The 21787-nt window shown below is 35.1% G+C and overlaps 3 protein-coding genes and 1 non-coding gene across 4 annotated transcripts; 2 read left to right on the forward strand and 2 right to left on the reverse strand.

Annotated features, from left to right (window-relative positions):
• Positions 1–7010: 7010 nt before the first annotated feature.
• Positions 7011–8541, reverse strand: LOC145126198 (uncharacterized). The gene is made up of 3 exons (XM_079061597.1): positions 8156–8541; positions 7654–7677; positions 7011–7505 (listed from the first exon to the last, which is right to left on the reverse strand). The coding sequence occupies exons 1-3, from the start codon at positions 8367–8369 to the stop codon at positions 7177–7179; spliced, it is 567 nt and encodes a 188-aa protein (XP_078917723.1). The 5' UTR covers positions 8370–8541; the 3' UTR covers positions 7011–7176.
• A 791-nt stretch (positions 8542–9332) lies between these two features.
• Positions 9333–12040, forward strand: LOC145125322 (uncharacterized). The gene is made up of 3 exons (XM_079060790.1): positions 9333–9888; positions 10097–11211; positions 11315–12040. Exons 1-3 carry the CDS (start codon positions 9568–9570, stop codon positions 11478–11480), a joined length of 1602 nt encoding a protein of 533 aa, XP_078916916.1. The 5' UTR covers positions 9333–9567; the 3' UTR covers positions 11481–12040.
• A 650-nt stretch (positions 12041–12690) lies between these two features.
• On the reverse strand, positions 12691–18051 carry LOC145127427 (uncharacterized). The gene is made up of 7 exons (XM_079062629.1): positions 17845–18051; positions 16620–16688; positions 16391–16480; positions 13617–13659; positions 13204–13313; positions 13005–13109; positions 12691–12894 (listed from the first exon to the last, which is right to left on the reverse strand). Exons 1-7 carry the CDS (start codon positions 18049–18051, stop codon positions 12691–12693), a joined length of 828 nt encoding a protein of 275 aa, XP_078918755.1.
• Positions 16861–16933, forward strand: TRNAF-GAA (transfer RNA phenylalanine (anticodon GAA)). The gene has a single exon. It is a non-coding gene; the product is annotated as a tRNA-Phe (tRNA).
• Positions 18052–21787: the final 3736 nt, after the last annotated feature.

Raw genomic sequence — 21787 nt, forward strand, 5'->3', positions numbered from 1 at the left:
GGGAAGTGTAAGTCTTGCATGGATACATGATGGACAATATGGAGGTGGCACCTCCTAAGTCCACCCTTATCACCATTCTCTTTTTCCTTTTTTTTTTGATGTTGGGCCGAGTTGGGCCTAATAAAAGAAACATGGATTAATTTGGCCCACCTCTAGCCTTGGTTCGAAATCATGAGGTTCATAGAGGAGGTTTTCGGCCCATTGGGCTTCTTTGGATGGTTCACGGCCCATTTAGCATAATAGAATAGGTTTGTGGCCCATTAGGGCTAATTTGATTCGTCATGGCCCAAGAAGGCTTATTGGAATAGTTTATTCCATTTTAGGCCCAATATGGCCCAAAATGTTAAATCTCATGAAGGTGGGTTGAATTAGAGCCCAATTAAGAGTTCTAAGCCCGAACTAGTCAAATTGGAGACTTATTGGTCCATTAGGCCCAATAAGAAAATCCTAGTCCATATTGGACTTAAACCAGAATTTTTAGGGTTTCCAATCATTTGTTGACTATTTGAAGTGTTTGTATAGAGTGTTTGATGGAATTTTGTTGTCATTGAATAAACATCATGCATGCTTTCAAGTTTTAGTTACAAATGTTATCATCATTATTTTTAAAAAAGCATAGAATTCCTAGTTGTGACATGCTATGTGGGGTTTATCTAAGTCTCCACCTAAAAATTAAAATTTTTCCTCATGATGGTCTAGATATTTTATTTTGAGAATCCTTATATACCATTTTGCATACCGAGAGATGTGCTTAGAAGATATTCGAGTGAGCCGGTTTTAGATTTCGATGTGGGAGGCTTTGGCCACCGTCAGAGCAAGCTTTAAGTAAGAGAATGTCAACAACCAGTTCGATCTTTGGTGATATTTAGCAAGGAACTCAAGGAATCCGCAAGGTGGTCACGTTGGGTTTGAATGTGGGATTTATAGGGGTCATTCGAGGATACGAGGCAATGAGGAATTGGTTTGATCGTGGGTGTAAGATCGATAATTGTCAAGTTCATACCTTCGAAGTGTGGTTAGTTGTAGGTGCGCATGGTAATTAATCTAGTGCAAGTAGGTCGTTGAATTGGTTGGGTACCCGTTTCGATAGTTGAGATTTTGTTCTTCATCATCCGATAAAGTCACCGAGGACTTATAATGGATTAAGTGGAAAGTGCTCGGGAATATTGAGCTTGTTGAGATTTTGGGGAGTATTCATTCAATTTTGGCAGGTGTGTGTTCGCTAGGATTGGCTAGTAATAGAACGCTGGTACTTGTGGGCTCAGGTTGTCGACAACTTCGAGTAATCAGGTTGCGAGATAGATTGGAAATCTATCAATTTTGTGGTTGGAAGAGTGCATTTGAATCCAAGTGGGGGAGAACTGCTTGGACTAAGGGATTGCACAAGGAATGAGATTTCAGGTTACCTTGTGCATTAGTGGTGGCGCATGGCAGGTATGTGATTAGGTTCAGGTGGAGGGATTGTGTTAGAGCCTCTCTGTCTATTCTTGTCTGATGAAGGCTTTGGGGTTCGAAGCATAACCCAGACACCTGATTGGGGTATCGCCGGATGAGGATTTGAATCATGATGATTATGGTTGGTATGGTAGATGGACGGTAAGACCATGGGTTGGGTCCATGGCAGTATGGAAGTGTTGTAAGACTATGGGGTGGCCCTAGCCACTAGGTTATCAGGAACTATGGAAGTGTTGTAAGACTGCAGGGTAGCCGTAGCATTCACTAGGTTAGCAGGTAGTGATGGAAGCGTTGTAAGACTGTGGGGTTGACCGTAGCATTCACTAGGTTAACAGGTAGTGATGGAAGTGTTGTAAGACTGTAGGGTGGCGTAGCATTCACCAGGTGGGCAGGTGGTAATAGAGGTGTTGTGAGACTATGGGAAGGCCACAACATTCATGGAATCAAGGAATGTTGTGGGTCGTATGGGTTCGGTCGTGATGTAAGACTAAAACTGGGCGAGTAACATTCATTTAGAGCAAAGTAAGTTACCTTGCATCAGTGTGATGGTTGGTTATGATATCCCTGGTTGTAACATGAGGGATGTTGAAGCCTTATATACAACTAGGTTAGGGTATCTTTGCCAGACAAAATCTTTGATAGAGACTCGTGGTACAGTCGTTTGAAAGGATGTCGGTTTCAAAGACCGATCGAGAATCTGGCGCTTCAGATAATTGGTAGATCAGCTTAGAGTTCAAAAGATCTTGGATAGATCGAAAATGCGAATGTTGGTTAGCAGGATAATTTAGGGTCGTAAGGATTTCGTTCGGATTAGATTGTGAAGTGGAGCCATATTGGTTGTGATTTAGAATGGTTTTGTATGTCGAGAAGTGAGATAAGGTATTGGATTCCTGGTTTTGAGCTGAGTAGTGATGGTTATCCTTTATTAGTTAAGGTCAGCGGGAGAAAGGATTCATCCGCCGTCACTATATGAGTTCTGCCAAGGATGGGTTCGATTATTGGAAGGCCATCGTATGCTAGGGTCGACTTTTATCAGGGATCTGGAAGATATGGTCGAATCATCAGAATACCTGGAAAGTAGCAAGGAGAGATTTCGAGGGCGAAATCTAATTTAAGTGGTGGAGAGTTGTAACACCTTGTTTCAAGTCGTTTCATAATCCAGGTCCGTGAACTGAAGATCAAATATCATAGGGCTTCGGGCTTTGGAAAAGAGAGGTTTAGACCCATTTGGAAGTGGGTAATGTAGATTATGTGATCCAAGAGTTCAGTTTGTGCTTTGGAGTCAAAGGGTAAAATGGGAAAAACAGTGTTTCAGACATCTTTTATGAATTATGGGTTTTAGTTCGATGTGTTTGATGTAACACCTAGAATTCAGGTATTCATTTTAACCATTGAGTTATGTTTAATTTGCAAGTTTAGTCTCTGGTGGAAAATTCGTAAAACCGAAGTCCTCTGGAGTACGTGGGGCATACACCCTCGTACGCTGCTTATATGAAGGTACGCATGGCGTACGCAGCCAGGGTGCAAACCCTAAATTTTAGGGTTTGGACCCTCTTTAAACACATTTATGGCCTCATGCACCTTCTTACCTTTAGCCTCCCTCCTCATTTCGTATTTGGAGCGTCTTAGAACACTGCTTATATGCAGGTACGCATGGCGTACGCAGCCAGGGTGCAAACCCTAAATTTTAGGGTTTGGACCCTCTTTAAACACATTTATGGCCTCATGTACCTTCTTACCTTCATCCTCCCTCATCATTTCGTAATCCTAAAGAGTGTTTGTGCATTGTGAAGCTTATTGAGCCATTTTGGTGCCATTTGGAGCTTTTAGAGTAGAAGGAAGAGCATTGAAGTGGTGGTGTTTCACTCAAGGCTTTGGATCCAACATTTTGTACCACTTGTGCACCTTGTGGAGGTAAAAAGTTTCAAACTTGATGTAGAAATCTCATGGATCTAGTTTTTGGCTCAAGTTGTTTCCTTTTTTTGTCCCAAACTTGGTCTTTGTGAGTAGAAGGTACTCCAAGGCTTTTGAGTTGTCCTTTCAGAGGTTTTATGGGGTGTTAAGTCATAAAGTTGGGTTCTTGGCCACTAGTTCCCCTCCATGCAACTGCTAGATGGTCTTAATGGGTTAAGAGACTAGGGTTTTTGGTGTTAAGGACTTAATAGCCATGCTAGACCATAAATTTGGAAACTTTATTGTTTAGTGCATCTATTGTGACCTATATCTGAAGTTTGGACGTAGGTGCTTAAGGGATTAAGCACTTATTTAGGAGGTTGTCAAGCAACCTCATACGCAGGGGTTACTGAAGGGTACGCTGAGCGTACAAAGTCAGCGCCTCGATCCTCGGTTAACTGCGAGGTACGCCCCGCGTATAAGATGAGTACGCCCTGCGTACCGACTGAGTCAACCTTGTTGACTTTGACCTGGATTTTGACTAGTTCTTGACCTAGAGGTATTTTAGGTATTTGAATGGTAGTCTGAGTTTTGGTTACTGTTGTTCATAAAGGTGACCGGTAGGGAGGATTTCGAAGCAGTGTCTCAGTTCAGCTTTTCGTCAGTCTGTGAGGTGAGTTTTCTCACTATATTCATGGGTCGAAGGTACCAATGTCGGCCTATTACTTGTTTTGTGGAATGCTAGTTGTCTCTGTGATGCTTGCATGAAGGACCAGGATCTGGCCCCTGGCAATTGTACGAAAGACCAGGATCTGGTCGCTGGCAATTGTACGAAAGACTATGATCTGGCCCCTGGCAATTGTACGAAAGACCATGATCTGGCTCCTGGAAGTTGTCTGAAAGACCAGGATCTGGCCCCTGACACTTGTATGTAAGACCGTGATTTGGCCCTCGACACTGCAAGGAAAGACTATGGGGATAGCCCATGACACTTGTATGTTTTGGTATGTGGTATTTGGGGAACTCACTAAGCTTTGTGCTTACGGTTTCATATTTATGGTTTCAGGTACTTTCGGTTCGAAAAGGAAAGGCTCGTCGTGACTACACAACATCCCCCAGAGTTTTTCCGCATTGGCAATTTATGATATTACTTTGATGTTTAAATCATATATTCATTTTGATCGGTTTTGGAACAACTCGTTTGTATGATTTATTGTTTTAAAAATGAAAATTTTACCTTGGATTTTCAGGACGTTACAGATTGGGGGATGCCCGACTATTAGTCGCTTTTCTGTCACGACGTGGCAAATGGGAGGCAACGACGTGGCAACCTGCTGCAGTGGACTTTGACCATTGAACATTGACTTTTTGACAAGTTTGACTTTTGGTCAATTTAAGGGTTTTATGGTGTAGACTGAGAGGGTACTTCCTTATTGTTGTTAGGTGTCTCGTAATACCGGTCTGAACTGTGGGAGAGCTGTTGTGTTTAGCTGCTATCTGCGAGGTGAGCCTTCTCACTATATTTGCATTTGTGGTAGTATATACATGCTGACCAGTTATTTGTTGATTGTTGTTATATGTGAATTGAGTTGTTTTTTTAAACGACATGTGAAATGAGTTGTTGATAACTCCTAGACTACTGATAGTCCCCATGGTTGTTGATAACCCATGAGGTGTGCTGTTAATCCACAAGATGTGTTGTTAGCCCACTGGGACTGCTGATAGTCTCCAAGGTTGCTGATAACCCATAATTGTTTATATGGTTGTGTTGCATGTGGATTAAATATTTTTGTAGGTATTTAGTGGATCGTGAAGGCGAGACTGTACATACACATCAACAATTTTATGATTCGAATTCTGCATTGTCTCCATTATAACTTTGATTTCGGAATAATGGTTTATAAACACATGGTTTGACTTGAATGTAATTTTATTAAAATTGGTGTTTGTATTATATTAAAAATGAAAAATTCAATCTGGAATTTGGGACGTTAAAGTTTCTCATTAATTTATCTAAAATATTTACAATATTTCCTTTTGTTCTATAAAATACAACGAAAACTAGGGGTGTGCGCGGTGCGGTTTAGAGCCAAAACCGCAAACCGCACCGCACATGCGGTTTGAGTTATTTAGAAACCGCAAACCGCACCGCGAACGTTCAAAACCGCATTATGCGGTGCGGTTTGGTGCGAGCGGTTTATGCGGTTTACATGCGGTTTTACGGTTTGAGTAATTATTTACATTAAATTTAATGACAATACTATCATTGTCGTCACTAACGGCTCACTAAATGGTCATTAAGAAATTTGGTGGTCATAGAATTGTGGTCATTAACTACTTATGAATATACATAAGTTAAGAAAACATAGTGTATAAAATAATGGTCATTGAATGTTAGTTGAAAATGAATTTGAGACAAAAAATATGGTCACTCCATTAATTGATTTTATCAATGTGGTGCGGTTTAAACCGCAATTTTGTAATCGTAAACCGCAAACCGCACCGCATAATGCGGTTTAACAAAAATACAAACCGCAAACCGCACTGCGAGTGTTTTAAACCGCGTTATGCGGTGCGGTTTGGTGCGGTGCGGGCGGTTTATGCGGTTTGTGCGGTTTATTGCACACTTATTGCACCGCGAGTGTTTTAAACCATGAGTGTGTTACACTTATTGTTAGATAAACTTTGAATTTCAAACATCTGATAAACCTTTTACTAGGGAAGTTGATGAATGATGAAAAATGACCATATTACCTTGTTTTTCTATATTGTGATGGATGAAGTTGCTATATTGTGATGGATGAAGTTGCTGAATAATTATAAAAACATAAAATTGTCATACTAATTCAAAATTACACAATAATCATTTAATAATCCAAATAGAAATTGTCATACAAAATCAAAATTACGCAAAATATATATTAAAATCAGAATTTCTGATTGACACTTTTTATATGAAATAGTCCTCCTAAATCCTATGCTCGAAAATCAGAAGAAAGAAAATATGGTGAAACAGATGAAGGTTCACGTTTGGTGAAGGGCGCCGAAGAGAAGAAAGAAAGAGACGAGGTTTGGGGCACAATTGTCTTTCCGGTCCATTCAGTTAGAAATATATGGTTTTAGGGCTTTCTGGGAAAGACATATCTTACCGAGAAAGATCCATTTTTTTGTGCAAATAAAACAATATTTCCAGTCCATTCAGCCAAAAAGATCTGTTTGGATCTGGAAAGATGTCTATCAAACGAGACCTTAGTTTTCTGATTTTTGTTCTTGTAGATTTGAGCAAAACTTATTCCCCCTCAATTCTGATTAGATTAGGGTTTTTTTTTTTTTTTTTTTTTTTTGGATTTGAGCATCGTGATTTTTGTTCTTGTAGATTTGAGCAAAACTTATTCCCCCTCAATTCCGATTAGATTAGGGTTTTTTTTTTTTTTTTTTTTTTGGATTTGAGCATCGAAAGGTCTGAATAAGAGGGTGTGAATAAAAGTGCCAAGAAAAAATAGGGAAAAATAGGGACTAAAGGCACGATTTCAGTAATATACTCTAAAATAAAAAGAAACTAATCATAAATTTTGTGTCTTTTTTTACTAATAATAAGTAAAAAGTAAAACATAATATAATTCAAATAAATACAAAAAAAAAAAAAAAATCAAATGGCAAGATGAAACCAAAAACAGTTGTTTAGTGGCAAATTCCTCCATATTACAACTTTCATGACTTAAAAAAGTGTAAAAAAAATGGCACAAGTTGGTTGCCTAAATATAACAAAACCCCAATAATAAATAAATCTAACAAAGACCTAAAACACTCTTCAGATATGAATATCATTCATATGGTGTTTACAGACCTTGCATTGCCGTTTTCCTTCCATCCTTTTTGTCGAGCTCTTAATTCCCACATTTCAGTTTGTTGTTTTTGTGACAATAAAGCCAATTCGGCTTTTTCGCGCGCTTCTTCACAAGTTTCCATTCCTGAATTACACTTGTCAGCTTCTTTCTGATACTGTGATGTTAACTTTTTGGCTTCAAGAAGTGCCATGTCAGCATGTTGTTGACTTTCTAAAGATTCGGCTTCACGAAGCTTTAGTTCTTCTGATAGAAGCTCTGAGAAATTCTTCTCTGTGTCTCCAGTTACTTCAGGGTCATGTTTTGCACAATCTGTTAAATTGGAATTAGAATTTGAAATTTTAAGGTTAAAATGGTGTAAGTCATTTCTTACAAGTTTGGAATGGAATTGGATTCCAATTCAGGTCAAATCCATTCAAGTAAAAAGAAAATGTAGTTCGTATGTGATTGTGATACTAACCTGTGAATGAACCATTGCTTAATGCTGCAAGAAACATAAAAAAATTATCAGCATTATGCAATCTAATTAATAACCCCAAATTCAAAAAACACACAATCAAATCTTGGATGTTTTCCAAATTAGAAGCTTTTCCTCCAAATCTACTTGCAAACTGAATGAAATGAGTCAAATCGAATGCTTATGAGCACCAATCAGTGGAGATTTTGTCTGGAAACTGTCAAATTATATGATATTTAAAAGCAAATCTTGATTTCGATTTCGTTCCTAATTAGTCATCAACAGATTTTCTAATTGTGATGCTTGTTGTCAAATTTGATGTAGACTTTCAGAAAGAAGCAGTTTGATCTGTAAAGTCATGGAGTAGGTAAGATCTAGAGGTAATTGATAGAAGGGTTTTGAGATCCATGGAGTTCAGAATGGGCGCGATTGTAAGATCAGTGTTTCTAATTTTGATAGATCGGATGCAATTATTAAAAAGGTGAAAGAATGGAGATTGAGGTACCTTGAGGAATGGAGAGGAGCGGCTGAGAATCGCAGTCGCAATTGCAGGGAGGGCAGGAAGCGGCGGAGGACGAGCGGCGTACGGCGGCTAACCCTTCAAGAACATGCCAGTATAAAGGTGGACCTAGTAGATAACCCACCAAACACAGCCCCAAGAAAGTAATTCCGATCTTCACGACGGCCGGATTACACGATCCAGCCCTATTCAATGCCATCTACCTCCCTCTATCTCTATTTCTCTCTCCCTCACACACACACACACACACTTTTTCTATATATATACAATAGAGGTATGTATATGTATATATGGGTAACAGTGGAACTGAAGATGAGTGGGAAAGCAGAAGCAAATTGAGAAGAAAATGGTTTGTTTTCTGTTTAAATTTGTTATATCCCTTCTCTCAATCACCGACAGAAAACTATATTATATGAGAAAAGTGGGAGTGATTGATTTTGATCTTTTTACGGCAAATTCCACACATTTACAGGTTTCGGTTAATGTTTTAAGATTTTTTTTTTTTTTTTTTTTTTTGAAATGTTGCGGATCGAAGAGATTGGTGGATTAGTTATGATGATATCGTTAATAATAATAATGATGTAAAAACGTTACATATTTAAGGTTAGTTTCAATTTACGTTAATATATTAGCTAATCTCAAAATGCAAACATGAAAATATTTTTGGCCTAGCGGTAAAGAGTAACTATCTTAAATGAAAAATCACGTGTTCAAGTCTCATCAGAAGACATATTTGGTATTTAGAAAATACCCTTTTGGGCACAACTTGCGTAGTGAGAGTTGTACATGATTTCAACTCGGATTAGAAGCAATTAAAAAAATTCAGAATATATGTTAGTCTTAGGCATGTAGAAGGACCATAAAACATTTATTACATTTTATTGAGGATACTTTGGTGGAACACTATGCTAAATTATGCTTATAGTGGTTTTTAGATTTGCTTATTGATGGTCTTGATTTGCATAATAAACATGGTTTGTCATTCATGTCTGAAGAACACAAGGTTTGAAATATACATTCATTTTATATATCTATTATATTTGTGTTGATGTTTATCTAATTGATGTTGAATTACATGGAGAAAAGCATTATCAAATTACGACTTATTTCCTTTTCCTAGCAAGAAAACTTTAGAAATGTATAATAAATAACGCGAGTTTTTATGTAGGTGGAGAAAAGCAGTTGATCGGCCCAAATAACCAAAGGCCCATAAATAAAATCCAAATCCTAGCCAAGCCAAGTGGCCTAATCACTGAACTCCTCCGGCGACATACTACTCTCAGCCACCACCGCCACCGCCACCACTACCGCTTCTGGAAAGCACGAGAAGGAAAGTCACATCCAGTTTTGAACAAAATCACCATAGTCACACTCGGAGATATTGATCAGCCTACATAATGGACTTCGACATGCCGACGGATCTGATCAATCAATCTCAGATCGGGTTCCGAGAACTCGCCGGACTATCATCCTTCAACCCGAGCGACACAAACCTACCGTCTCCCCCGACCGTTGAGGCGTCTATATCCACCTTAGACCCGTCTCCGCCGTACCTGAGATGCAAATATTGTCAGGGGAAGCTCCTGAGAGGCTTACAGTCACTGATTTGCATATACTGTGGAGAACACCAGAAGAAGGACCTCCATCCTGACCCTATCCCCTTCAATTCAACCAATGGCTATAGCTGGCTACTTCAATCCTTGAACTTACACGGATCGGTTAGGGTTTTTCGCTTTACTTGCTTTAATTTCATCAACATTACTTTTGAAATCCAACATAACATAGATGATTACTTAGTTAACTTCTTATTTTCTTTCAAATCATGTCATCACTACCTTATAAACTAACTAGTTTTCAGATCTGTTCTATGAGCCTCTTATTTACTTGTAATGTACTCATTTGTTTAACTATTTACATTACTTTTAGGAAAGAGTTGGATCTTTGGCTGAAGGAAATGGAGTACATGGAGGCCACAGTCCTGCAGAAGATATAGTTACTTTATCTGAGCTTCTAGATATGCAGATTTCATGGCGTGATGAGCCTAAAAAACCAGATAATAGTTTCAACAACAAGGCCTCTGATCTTACCAGTCCTCTAAATCTTGGCACAACCAACTTAGACAACTTTTTCACAGAGCGAATTACCTCTGATGCATCAGAAGAACAACAAGTTTCCAGCAAACAAAATCAAAATCAGGCTTTTGAGACATCTTTCCCTTCCTCCATTGATGTGAATGATGATGCTTCATCGGATTGGAATGCAGAATTCCAGTTTGCAGATTCGAAAGTGGAGAATGAGAATCCAAAACCAGTTGACCCTTTTATAGTTCCTGAAGCCGATCTATCTGCCCACATGGATGCAGTTTTTGGACAGATGGAAGTGACAAATAACATAAAACCGAATGAAGATAAAGATTGGATTCAAGATGATCTATTCGCCAACATGGGTCCCACAACTTTTCAACAAGCTGAGCAATTGGATTCAGTTGTTGAACCAAAAGATGAGTTCCCTGGTCATCTAAATGATCCATCTTCAAAAGATGTTGATCAAGACTGGTTTAGTGATAATAACTGGCAAAAAAGTAGTGTGAACAATTCACAGGATAAGCCAAATGATTCATTTACAGAAAGTGTTTCTGTAGATTGGTTTGAAAATGCTAATTGGCAGAATAGCAGTGGTTTCAAAAAAGGCGATTTTAATCCACAGATTAATGAATCGAATGTTGCTCCTCAGATTTCTAGTGAGAATAAAAGTTCAGATGTTGATAATATAAAGAAACAAGATTTAGACACTTCTACTGATTGGTTTCAAGAAAGTCAATGGTCAACTGGTCCTTCTAGTGCCACCAATATAGTCAACACCAAAGAAGATGATGACTTTGATGATTGGAATGATTTCACAAGCTCAACTCCTAATCAAGATTCTTTCCAAGATTCATATAAACAAAGTAGTAATCAAGATTCTTTCCCAGATTCATGGAAACAAAGTAGCGAAAAGATCCCAGAATTAGATTTCTTTTCAGAATCATCTACAACAAACAGGTAAGCAATTTGAAACATATTATCAAAACTTTGATCTTTTGTACATGATGGTGTTTTATTTATTTAGTTTGTGTTTGTGTTTGTGTTATTGTTATGTATTCAGGAATGTGAATGGGGAAGGTGGAAATAATACTCCAAATGCAACCAACACAAGTCCTGAAAATGAAGTACAAATGTTGTTGTCACAAATGCATGATTTGTCTTTCATGCTTAAAAGTGAGCTTTCAATTCCCTCAAAGACAGATGATCGTGGCCCTTCTCATGGCTAAGAGGATCTTCATCTGAAAAAGGTGAGATGCATTTGTACAATTGAAATTGGTTTAAATTGCTTGTAATAGCAACCAATTTTCCAATTTTTTTTTTTCATTTTAGGCAACCGACTAATGAATGACAAGAGTATAGTGGCTAGTTTTTTATGCCAATTCTTTATTGTGTTGCAATCTAAATTAGAAAAAATTTCAGTTGGTTGCTAGAAATGGAAAAATGTGGAAAGTTGGTTGGTATTACAGGTAATTTATTTACTGTTTGAGATTTGGCAATTGGCATTAGGTGTTTTAGACCACTTATGTATGGTTGAATGGAAGTATGAATCAATCCTCTTGTTGTAGTAATTGTATAACTTTTGAGTTGGATTATAGAGAAAGAAAAATACTGTAAATAGATAGCGGAAGATGATTGTGAGTTGTGAGTTGTGAGTTGTGAGATCCAGTGTTTGTTGGAAAGTTGCATTTTTATTACGAATCTTCTTGTTCCTTTTTGGATTCAATTGTTTTGGTTACTTTACTTAGTTGCTATTATTCTCATTGTAATATTATTACTTTTTTGGAAATTTGATGTTGTTGTATGTTTATGTCCAATTAGTGATGAATAGATTTTCAAATCCTTGGTTCTAAGGAGTTTATTATGTATGTCTTGAAGTTGAAGAAACCATATAATTCCACAAAGTAACATATCACATATAAACAAGATGATAATCTGGAATTGCTAGGGCATGGATCTCGTGGCTGAAACTAAGGCTTCCACTGGTACAGGTTCAACTTGCTGTCTTCCCATGATGTTTTGTAGCACCTGTTCAGCCAGAGCTCTAGTATTTCCATCCTACAAATTACAAAACATAAACAACTTTTAATTGTCGTTTCTTTTCATTTAATGGCCTTAACAAGTACAAATATATAATATATTCTTTACTTTAGGTAGAAGTCACAGCTTAATTTCTTAAATATTTTAAAAAATATTGAACCAAATTCCAGAATTTAAGAGCGTAGATGTACGTACACAGACATGGTTGAGGTATACGGGGTTCCTCAATCGCTCAGGGTAGCGTTTCTTCAACACATTACAGCACCTACAATTGTATATTTTTTTTTTACCACGTGGGTGTAAATTAAAGCCATTTAATATTGAAAGCAACATTTTATTACATATATAATAATAATAAAAAATTAAGTTATGTAGTAATAAGTGAGTGTGAAGATTCATTTACCCGACTAACCTCGATATTTCGGAGAGTCGCAGGTAGCAAATTAGCGTATTCTTCAACAACGCGGGTGACGGCTTTCCAGAAAACTCATCCACCATTTTTGACAAAGCCCTCGACACTGAAAAAAATCTCTCTGCAAATGTCCCACAGTAGGTCTTTCCTTCTGGTTCACCTAAAATCTTACCAATCACAAATGCTGCAACCTGTATGTATGTATTGTTCGTGAAATGTGAATTTAATTATAATACTAATTAATTAAGAAACGTTTAGTTTAAGATTTCAGGTATATAATTATAATTAAAATTGAACTTACGGATTTTGTGAGGTCGCTACCCACGTCCATGCAACGGAGGCACAAAGGAACCATTTCACTTTGCAAAAGATAATGAACGATTTCATCAGTTTTTGGGCATTGCTCCTGTTTAAAATTAAAACACATAGTATAATTTTACCAAAAAATATTAAAATGATTGTTTTATTAAGAGTAAATCATATTGTTAGTAAGTAAGTACCTTGAGAAGGGCCCCAATGACACCTAAGCTGTTAACTCGCAAGTAATCATAGTGCACAAGTTGTTTCTCAGTGGTGTTGAGAAAAGGGTATATGTATACAGGTATATGGGCTGCAATTAATATATACAATAATATTAAATTAGGATTTTTTTTTTGGATAAATTAACAATATATATAATTTCAACTCGATAAAAAAATGGTTAATATCATAAGAAATCCTTCCATTTTATAAGTTTTTTTCGAAAAAAAAAAGACTAAAATTGCCAGATCTAATAAAATGAAAAAATACAAGATTTTTTTTCTTCAGATAAATAAAATAAAATTTGATTAATCTGAAAAAAACACAAAATATAAGACATTTTATAAGATTAGCCCTCAAAAAATATAAGTATTTAAAAGAATATGTAAAATACCTTTGAGAAGTTCGAGTCTTGTATCGGGATGAGTTGCAACGCACTATAAGAAGCATCAAAATTATACTAAGTTAAAAATTATAAAACATAATTGCAAGCAATATAAAATCCAACATAGTATTTGTGTAGTCTAGATAATAAACCAAATATAGATTACAATACTAATATATAACTGTTTGACGAATTAGTTAAAAATATAGTATTTGATAGCCGATAAAAGATGACATTTGATAAATCTAGTTGATAAATCAGCTGATATATGTAAAATTATAGGGAAATCTCCAAAAAATCCTAAAATTTTACCCTAATTTAAAAAAAAGTCCCAAACTAATTTTTGTTTACAAAAAAACATGAATTACTGGTAAAAATCGCGATTTGACCATTTTTTCCGGTTTACCGGTTTTATTACTTACATGTTTCACTAAAGTCCAATTATTTTACCCTAATTTGCGAATAAGTCCCAAAATAAAATTTACTGATGATTTGACCATTTTCTCTATGTAACATACATTTTATCGGTTTCATTGTTGACCCGGACGCCTAGTCATTAAATGAGATGATGAGATGAATATGTTGAGTTATATAATGAGAAATATCAAATTGTTTATCTAATCTTATGTAACCCAATATATCCATCTCATCAAACATCAACTCATTTTCTGCCATTTTTTCTTTGAAACACACATTTTATTGGTTTCATTGTTGACGTAGATACATAGTAATAAATGAGCCGATGAGATGGATATCAAAATTTACAGTAAATGTAGCATTATATAATCCATCGTATCCATCTTATCAACTAATTTAATGACTAGGTGGCTAAGTCATCACTGAAACCGATAAAATGTATGTTACATGAAGAAAATGGCCAAATCGTCAGTAAATTTTATTTTGAGACTTATTCGCAAATTAGAGTAAAATAATGGGACTTTAGTGAAACAGGTAAGTAATAAAACCGGTAAACCGGAAAAAATGGGTCAAATCGCGATTTTTACCTGTACTTCATGCTTTTTCGTAAACAAAATTTAGTTTGAGACTTTTTTCGTAAATTAGGGTAAAATTTTAAGATTTTTCTGGAGATTTCCTTATATTTTTTAATATAATTTACAAATGGTATATTTAAGAAAATTATAAAAGGATGATGACATAAACACCCTTACGTTTTCAACTTCTTGTCACTTTTACCATTTTGTAGATTTTAGATTCATTAAAACCAAGTGTTAATTTAGTTTTTTTTTTTCTCAATTTTATTCTTTGATTTTTAAAAGTCTTTACGTTTGACAGAAATGTTCGATTTTATCATTTTTTCTGGTTCATAAAAGCCTTTAAGTTTAGTTTTCTGTTTCATTAAAACCTTTAAGTTTGACATAAATTTTCAGTTTTACCGGAAAAAAAAGAGTTGTAAATCCGAGACATTAATGAACCTAAAATATGATTTTGAGTAAAACCGACAAAAACTTACAAACATAAGGGTTTTTATGACATTTGCTCAATTTTAAAAAAGTTCTATCAAGCTTGTTGAAATATTAGTATGAATAACCTTTTTAAAAAACTAGTTTCTATTATAAACCAACCTAGAAAAATCAAAATATAAACTAAATGTAGCGTGTTGAATATATATATATATATATATATATATATATATATATATATATATATATATATATATATATATATATATATATAAAGTCATTTTTTATATTTTAAAACCATAACATTGTGATTGAACATTCATACAAACATTTTTGTTTTTTACGAAATTTCCCAAACTTTTAAAAATTGTGTTTGGTTACAACATTTTTTTTAACAACTTTGCCTAACTTCTTTTTATAACTTTATTTCACAAACCTATTTTCCATTGTTTGGTTACAACATTTTTTTAATAAATATTTTGCTTTTACAAATTTGTTTTTTAAAAGACATTATAAGTTATTATTATTATTATTTTTAAATATGTTTGTACAAATATGCATTCATTTACAAATTTGCTTTTTACAAGTGTTTGAAGTATCAGTGTATATGAAGTAGGTTGATGACATTTAGACTTAAAACCACACTCTAGATTTTCTTATTTGTTGCTATACCAGGACCTATTTTGTCATTCCAAAATTTCTTATATGTGGTCTGACTCAATAGTTGTTAGGGTTTTTCGATTATAAATATTCGTAACTAGTGATTATAAGATTCATTTTATAAACAGTCGAGTAATAAATAAGAACTCTTCGGTTCCTACCCATGAACGCATGTCACATCGATCGAACCACATAAATTCTTTGTATCATTTTTCTTCTTTCTTTGATTGCTTGCTTAACTATGACCTTTGCAAATAGTCACCAATGATCACTTTTGCAACACATGTCATAATTGTTGTATTTGTTGACCAATATAGGAGCACTTAAAAAATTCTTGGTGTCTTTTAAGACTCACACACAATAGTATTTTGCAACATGTGAATGACCCACCAAAAACAATTTTCATAATTTCCTAATATCCAAAATAACTAAATCTTATATATTTTTGTAAATTTCTAATACGTATTCCATTTCCAAATTCAAACCGTATCAGTTAGAGAGCATTTGATATATTCGCTTTGGTTAAGTTCATATTTTTGATTTTAGTGTTGCTTTTTTCTCCCCCTTCTTCCCATGCCACAACAACCACACATACACATTGTAGAGTAGAACGAACTAGATATAAATCATATAATATAATTAACAAGAATTGAAAAAAAAATATTTCAATAAGAAAATAAATTAATATTCAGTAATAGTTACCTGAAGCAAGGCAAGTGCATTACAAACTCTTGTAGCTTCCCCCATACCAAGCTTAGGAGGCGACAACAACTTGTACACCCCCAAAAGTTCCTGAAAATGGCAAAGAATTATAGAGAGCTTTCTATTGTACAATTCTATTTAGTAATGTTTATTAATGCTGTATAGCTTTAAATTAATCTCAAATTTATTTATATGATCGATCCACTTTATTTTATGAGGTTAAGTATACCTCTAACAATGAAAAGATTGTGTCTCTTGAATTCCATAGTAGCAACCCTAGCTCACGACCTCCTTTTCCCTATATTAAGAAGGATAAACATAACGAACCTTATGTAACAAATCTATTATATATAAGTAGAAAACAATATATATCAAATCAAAATCACTAATCTATTATATATAAATTTGTATTTCTTGAAAGGAAGTTTTAAAGCTATATTAGATGACGTTCATGTTTGTTTGCATCAACAGCGGGGATAGCTCAGTTGGGAGAGCGTCAGACTGAAGATCTGAAGGTCAGGTGTTCGATCCACCTTCACCGCATTTTTGCTATCAATTTGTTTTGGAGATTATTGTGGTAAATAAAGAAATGTAAAGGTTGATTTTCTAAATGTGGAAGAATTTTTTTTTACAGCAGTTCCGAAAACGAACTTTTTAAAATAATTATTGTTGTTTTCGGAAAACGAAATATTGTTGTGATTGGTAAATTGTGTATAAAAATAATAATATTTTAATATAATTTATCACAAACATTGAATAAGAAAAAAACAAAATTCACATTATATATACTCAGTTAGTTGAAAAATTCCCAAAAATTCAACTGAAAATCTAACAAACATTGCTAAACAACAAAGTCTTTCTCATCATTTGAATGTGATCTGATCTCACAAGACCGGTGTGGCGTCGCCGACGACTTATAAAGTGATCGGAAAACTCTCACCACCTTTTAATTTCAAGTAACTTTTTCATCATGAAATCAATTTTCCCCCCAAAAAATTAGAATTATCAATTGATTAAAATGGTTTCGAGCCTAAGTCAATGAATAATAGTACAATCAATACCAATTTCGACGCTATAAGAACAGTAGATTGGGGAGAAAACAGTTTTTGAACAAATAAGTATTTCATCTAAATGGGAAAATCAATACAAGGATTTTGCATGTCGATCAAACACACAAATAAATGAAGTACGATTATGCAAATTTGATCATCTAAAAGTGAGAAACAAGCAATCGGTTCATCATATACGATTTAACAGCAGATTTGATTTCATAAATTCGATCCGATCAGCATCAGATAATCTGATCAAAGTTCAAATTCAGCATAAAATGTAAACATGCAAATCACTAACGCTGATCTGTAGGAAAAATTGAATCACCAAATCCTCGATCCAAAACACACACACAAACACACAAACAGATATGCATCGAGCTATATATGTAGAGAAATGAATACCTTGTGCCTCGTGTACACCCTGTTGAGCTGCGTAATCGCCTCAGCTCTTGTCTGAGGGTGGTTAAGCAAGTTGATCAACTGCTGAATTTCAGCACGATCAGACGCCGAGAACTGTTGTGGTTGTGGTCTGGCGGTGTTCTTTGGGGCGGAATTAGAGCTAGAACCACCTTTCGGATCCACATACAACGATTCAGGCAAATTCTCCATTGTCTTATTACGATAATCGCGCACACAGATCGATCGATCAAAACCTAATTACTCTCTCTCTCTCTAAATGTATCTCTGTGTGTGTATTGAGGAAAAACGTTTTGAGAGCATGCAGTGCGAGTCGATGACTACTTATATATGAGAGCGGGATTGGTGACGGAGGAGACGCTAAAATGACGGAAAACGTGAACCTGAGGTCCACGTGTCACTCATGCATGTCGTTTCATTTTGTTCTCGTTGCCCAGTGGAGTAACTTATGTCCGTTCGATCAGGAACTTTAAAAAAGATTAACCGAATACTAAACTTAATTATGATCACTATAATCTTTGAAATCCTTGTGAAATTTAAATATGCTTTAATATATAGTGTTCAGAAAAGATAAATAAAAGAATGGAGTGTAATATATAACTGTTACAAGCTAAAGAAAGAACATATTATAAGGAGGGAATTCAGGAAAAGAAAGATGTTTGTATACACGTGAGACCACAAGCTTAGAAGGCTTTAATTAAAGGTCTTTGAGGGAAATTTAGAAGGTACTTTGTGGGGTTCGACTATAGTATATGTGTTTTCTATAAATTGTCAAAGCCTTTCTTCTCTAAAGAGATGACAATATATGGCGATGAAGTTTGCTTGTTGGAGAAGAGGAGTCAAATATGTTGAGCCAACACAAATAATTTCCTTGAATACGAATAGGGTATGACTGTCACATCCTAATAATAAAGATAATTAATTTTGAGTTTATTTAACTTCTAGGTTGAGATTTTCTAAGACTTGCTCTAAGGACATATATATAAGAAATATTAATTATGAAAAATATTATCATAATAAAATATATAATTAAATGTAAAATGTATTAATTATATAGAAAATTTCTAATTAAAAAATATGAAATGCATTAATTATAAAGACTATTCCATATAATTAATGCATTTCATATTTAGTTATAGTAATATTTTCATAATTAATGTTTTTTATGTGTAGTTAGCACATATCTTAGAAAATCCCATTTTTTCTTTATTTTAATTATTAAAATTAGTATTTAACATCTAAAAAACTTCTTTTATTTAATATATCAAAAAAAATATAATAAAATACAAAACAAAATCTTTTTATTTAAAAGAAAACTCATTCGTACACAATTTTTTTTCATACACAACCATTTGTATATTAAAGTGTTGTATTGTACACCTTTATAAAACATAAATTGTTGTGTATGGAGAAAAAATATTGTGTACGAAGCACTTCCCTATTTTTAAAATAACACTTATTAGTGCTTCTCATTTTCTTTGGTTACAACTTTTCCACAAGTAAACAATCATGTTCCTCTTTCTTTTCAACTAAGAATAACTCATTTGCCTCGTCAACTTATGGGCTAAATGCCCTTAAGACCCAATGATTTCATACATTATTATGGGACATTTCATTTTTTTAGCTACATTTAATCTTAAATTAAAGGTAAAATGTACTTATTATGTTAAAATTCTATTTTGTAGCAGAAAAGTCATGCTCGAGATAAAAGGAGCGGAAATACGGAGATGGGAACAAGATTGATGGATTGAGTCAACAAAAGTCAACATTTTGAGGAATTTGAAGTCCCAAGGCGTGGCCACATGCTTGTCATGTCGTGGTGGAGAGTTTTTACCTGATAAATTTGTTAGAGAAGTACACGTTGGAATTTTTGGAGGGCACACAAAGGAAGTTGATCCCACAACGTCGTTGTCTATTGTACACGACGTGGCGACTATTCGTGGAAAAGTTGTAACCAAACGAAATGAGAAGCATTAATAAGGGCTATTTTAAATAACAAGATTTTGTTTTGTATTTTATTATAATTTTTGGATATATTAAACAAAAGAAGTATTTTAAGTGTTAAATACTAGTTTTATGTAACACCCGTTTTCCAGGATGAGTCGAATTAGGGTTTCAAGGAGTCAAAAGGTTGGATTTTGTAAGAAAAGAATCCTCACGACGTGAAAGTGGAGGCTCACGACGTGAAAATGGGCTAGATGAAAATGTTTGTTCGGGAATGTTCTCAAGACGTGAGACATAGAGATCACGACATGAGAGATGATGCAGCCCAAGCCCATGATCATTTTAGGGTTTCCTTTATATTTAAGCATCTCTAAACTCATTTTAGGGTTTCTTATCAGCACCAAACCCTCTTTTACCTTAGAAAAACCCTAGTCATTATCATTGCTTGATCTTTTGTCATTTTGGAGCTTTTCTTGGCTTGGAAGAAGGAGAAAAGAAGAAGAAGAAGGTGATCTTCTGTTGAGGCTTGCAAGGAATCATCATCATCATCATCATCATCATCATTATCATCATCATACATTGTTTCTGGACCATTGTAAGTATCAAAGATTCATCCTTTATTGTTCTATGAGGCTAGATCTAGGTTTTGTCCCACTTTTCCTTTTGGTTGTGCAAGTTTGATGAATGGAAACTATAAAGTTAACAACTTTATGTGTTATTAGGGTCTTAAGAGTAAGATGGAATGGAGTTCAGATCTAGTGAATGGTTGATTTTTTTGGAACCTTGCATGAAATTTTGATGTCTTTTCTTCAACTTTTGACCCAAATGAGATCTAGACATGTATTGGACCTATATGTATTAAAAGCATTGACTTTCCAGTGCATTATGGAGTTATAAGACCTTTTGGAAAGTTTGAGTTCAAGGCTTAATAGATTAAGGACTTAAAAGTTGGACTTTTGGCTTCAGACTATTCTCACGACGTGAGAAATGGGTTCTCATGACGTGAGATCAGCTCCGGTGACTTTTCATGTCCGAGTTGACTGAGTAGAGTCAGGATGAGTTGGAATCGGATCGAGTGAGATCTCACGACGTGACCAAGGACTGATCACAACGTGGGGATGGATAGTTGATATTTTAGGCTTTTGGTTGGGCCTTTATGGAATTGGGCCTGTATTAGGCCTTGGGTGTCTTTTAGATTTGGGCTGGTTATTGGGCTTTTAGTCCCATTGAGTTTATGCCTTGGTCTTTGGGCCAGTTGAGGGGAAGGGTAAAATAGTCTTTTACCCTAGGAGTCGGGATTAGTGAATTAAGTCCCGATTATGGTTATGACCTAATTATTGATCATGATTGTATTTAATTGGTTAGCGCAGGGATTCTCTGGTCTAGTAGCTCGAGCATCTGTAGGATTGTCAGCAGACTGAGGTGAGTTTTCTCACTATACTATAGGACACTAGGATATGTTATGTACTTGTAGTCTTTTTCACTCCTGTTGTATGTGTTATATGCCTATGTGCCTGTTTGCTATATGTATGTAGGGTGAAATAGACCCGGTATAGCCTTGTGCTGACACATAAGTTGAAATAGACTCGAGGGTAAAGTAGACCCGGTACGGCCTTGGGCCGACGCATGAGTTCAAATAGACTCGGGGGTAAAATAGACCCAGGGGTGAAATAGACTCGACAGAGCCTTAAGCTGACAGATATGTATGGTATGCAGTATTTTGGGGAACTTACTAAGCTTCGTGCTTACAGTTTATGTTTAAAATGTTTTTCAGGTAATCCCGGTTTGCGAGGGAAGGGCCGACTTGATCGCAACGCATCCACCCATGTTTCCGCACTCTATGATTTTCGAAATTGTACGCTGATAACTATTTTACTCTGATATAATTTTAAATGATTGAAATGATTAAATGGTGTTTATGGTTGAACTAAAAATGAAAATTTTACCTTATAATATTTTGGACGTTACAAGTTGGTATTAAAGC

The sequence above is a fragment of the Lactuca virosa genome, chromosome 7 (assembly GCF_052849685.1).
Source record: "Lactuca virosa cultivar CGN04683 chromosome 7, Lactuca_virosa_CGN04683_v6, whole genome shotgun sequence".
Classification (NCBI taxonomy): Eukaryota; Viridiplantae; Streptophyta; class Magnoliopsida; order Asterales; family Asteraceae; genus Lactuca; species Lactuca virosa.

Coding starts and splice junctions, on each gene's coding strand:
- LOC145126198 (XM_079061597.1), bottom strand. CDS start 8,369: ATGGCATTGAATAGGGCTGGATCGTGTAATCCGGCCGTCGTGAAGATC. Junction 7,678..8,155: donor GCTCCTCTCCATTCCTCAAG/GTACCTCAATCT, acceptor TGTTTCTTGCAG/CATTAAGCAATGGTTCATTC. Junction 7,506..7,653: donor AAGCAATGGTTCATTCACAG/GTTAGTATCACA, acceptor CCAATTTAACAG/ATTGTGCAAAACATGACCCT.
- LOC145125322 (XM_079060790.1), top strand. CDS start 9,568: ATGGACTTCGACATGCCGACGGATCTGATCAATCAATCTCAGATCGGG. Junction 9,889..10,096: donor CCTTGAACTTACACGGATCG/GTTAGGGTTTTT, acceptor CATTACTTTTAG/GAAAGAGTTGGATCTTTGGC. Junction 11,212..11,314: donor GAATCATCTACAACAAACAG/GTAAGCAATTTG, acceptor TTATGTATTCAG/GAATGTGAATGGGGAAGGTG.
- LOC145127427 (XM_079062629.1), bottom strand. CDS start 18,051: ATGGAGAATTTGCCTGAATCGTTGTATGTGGATCCGAAAGGTGGTTCT. Junction 16,689..17,844: donor GGGTGTACACGAGGCACAAG/GTATTCATTTCT, acceptor TTCTTAATATAG/GGAAAAGGAGGTCGTGAGCT. Junction 13,110..13,203: donor TCATTGGGGCCCTTCTCAAG/GTACTTACTTAC, acceptor AATTTTAAACAG/GAGCAATGCCCAAAAACTGA.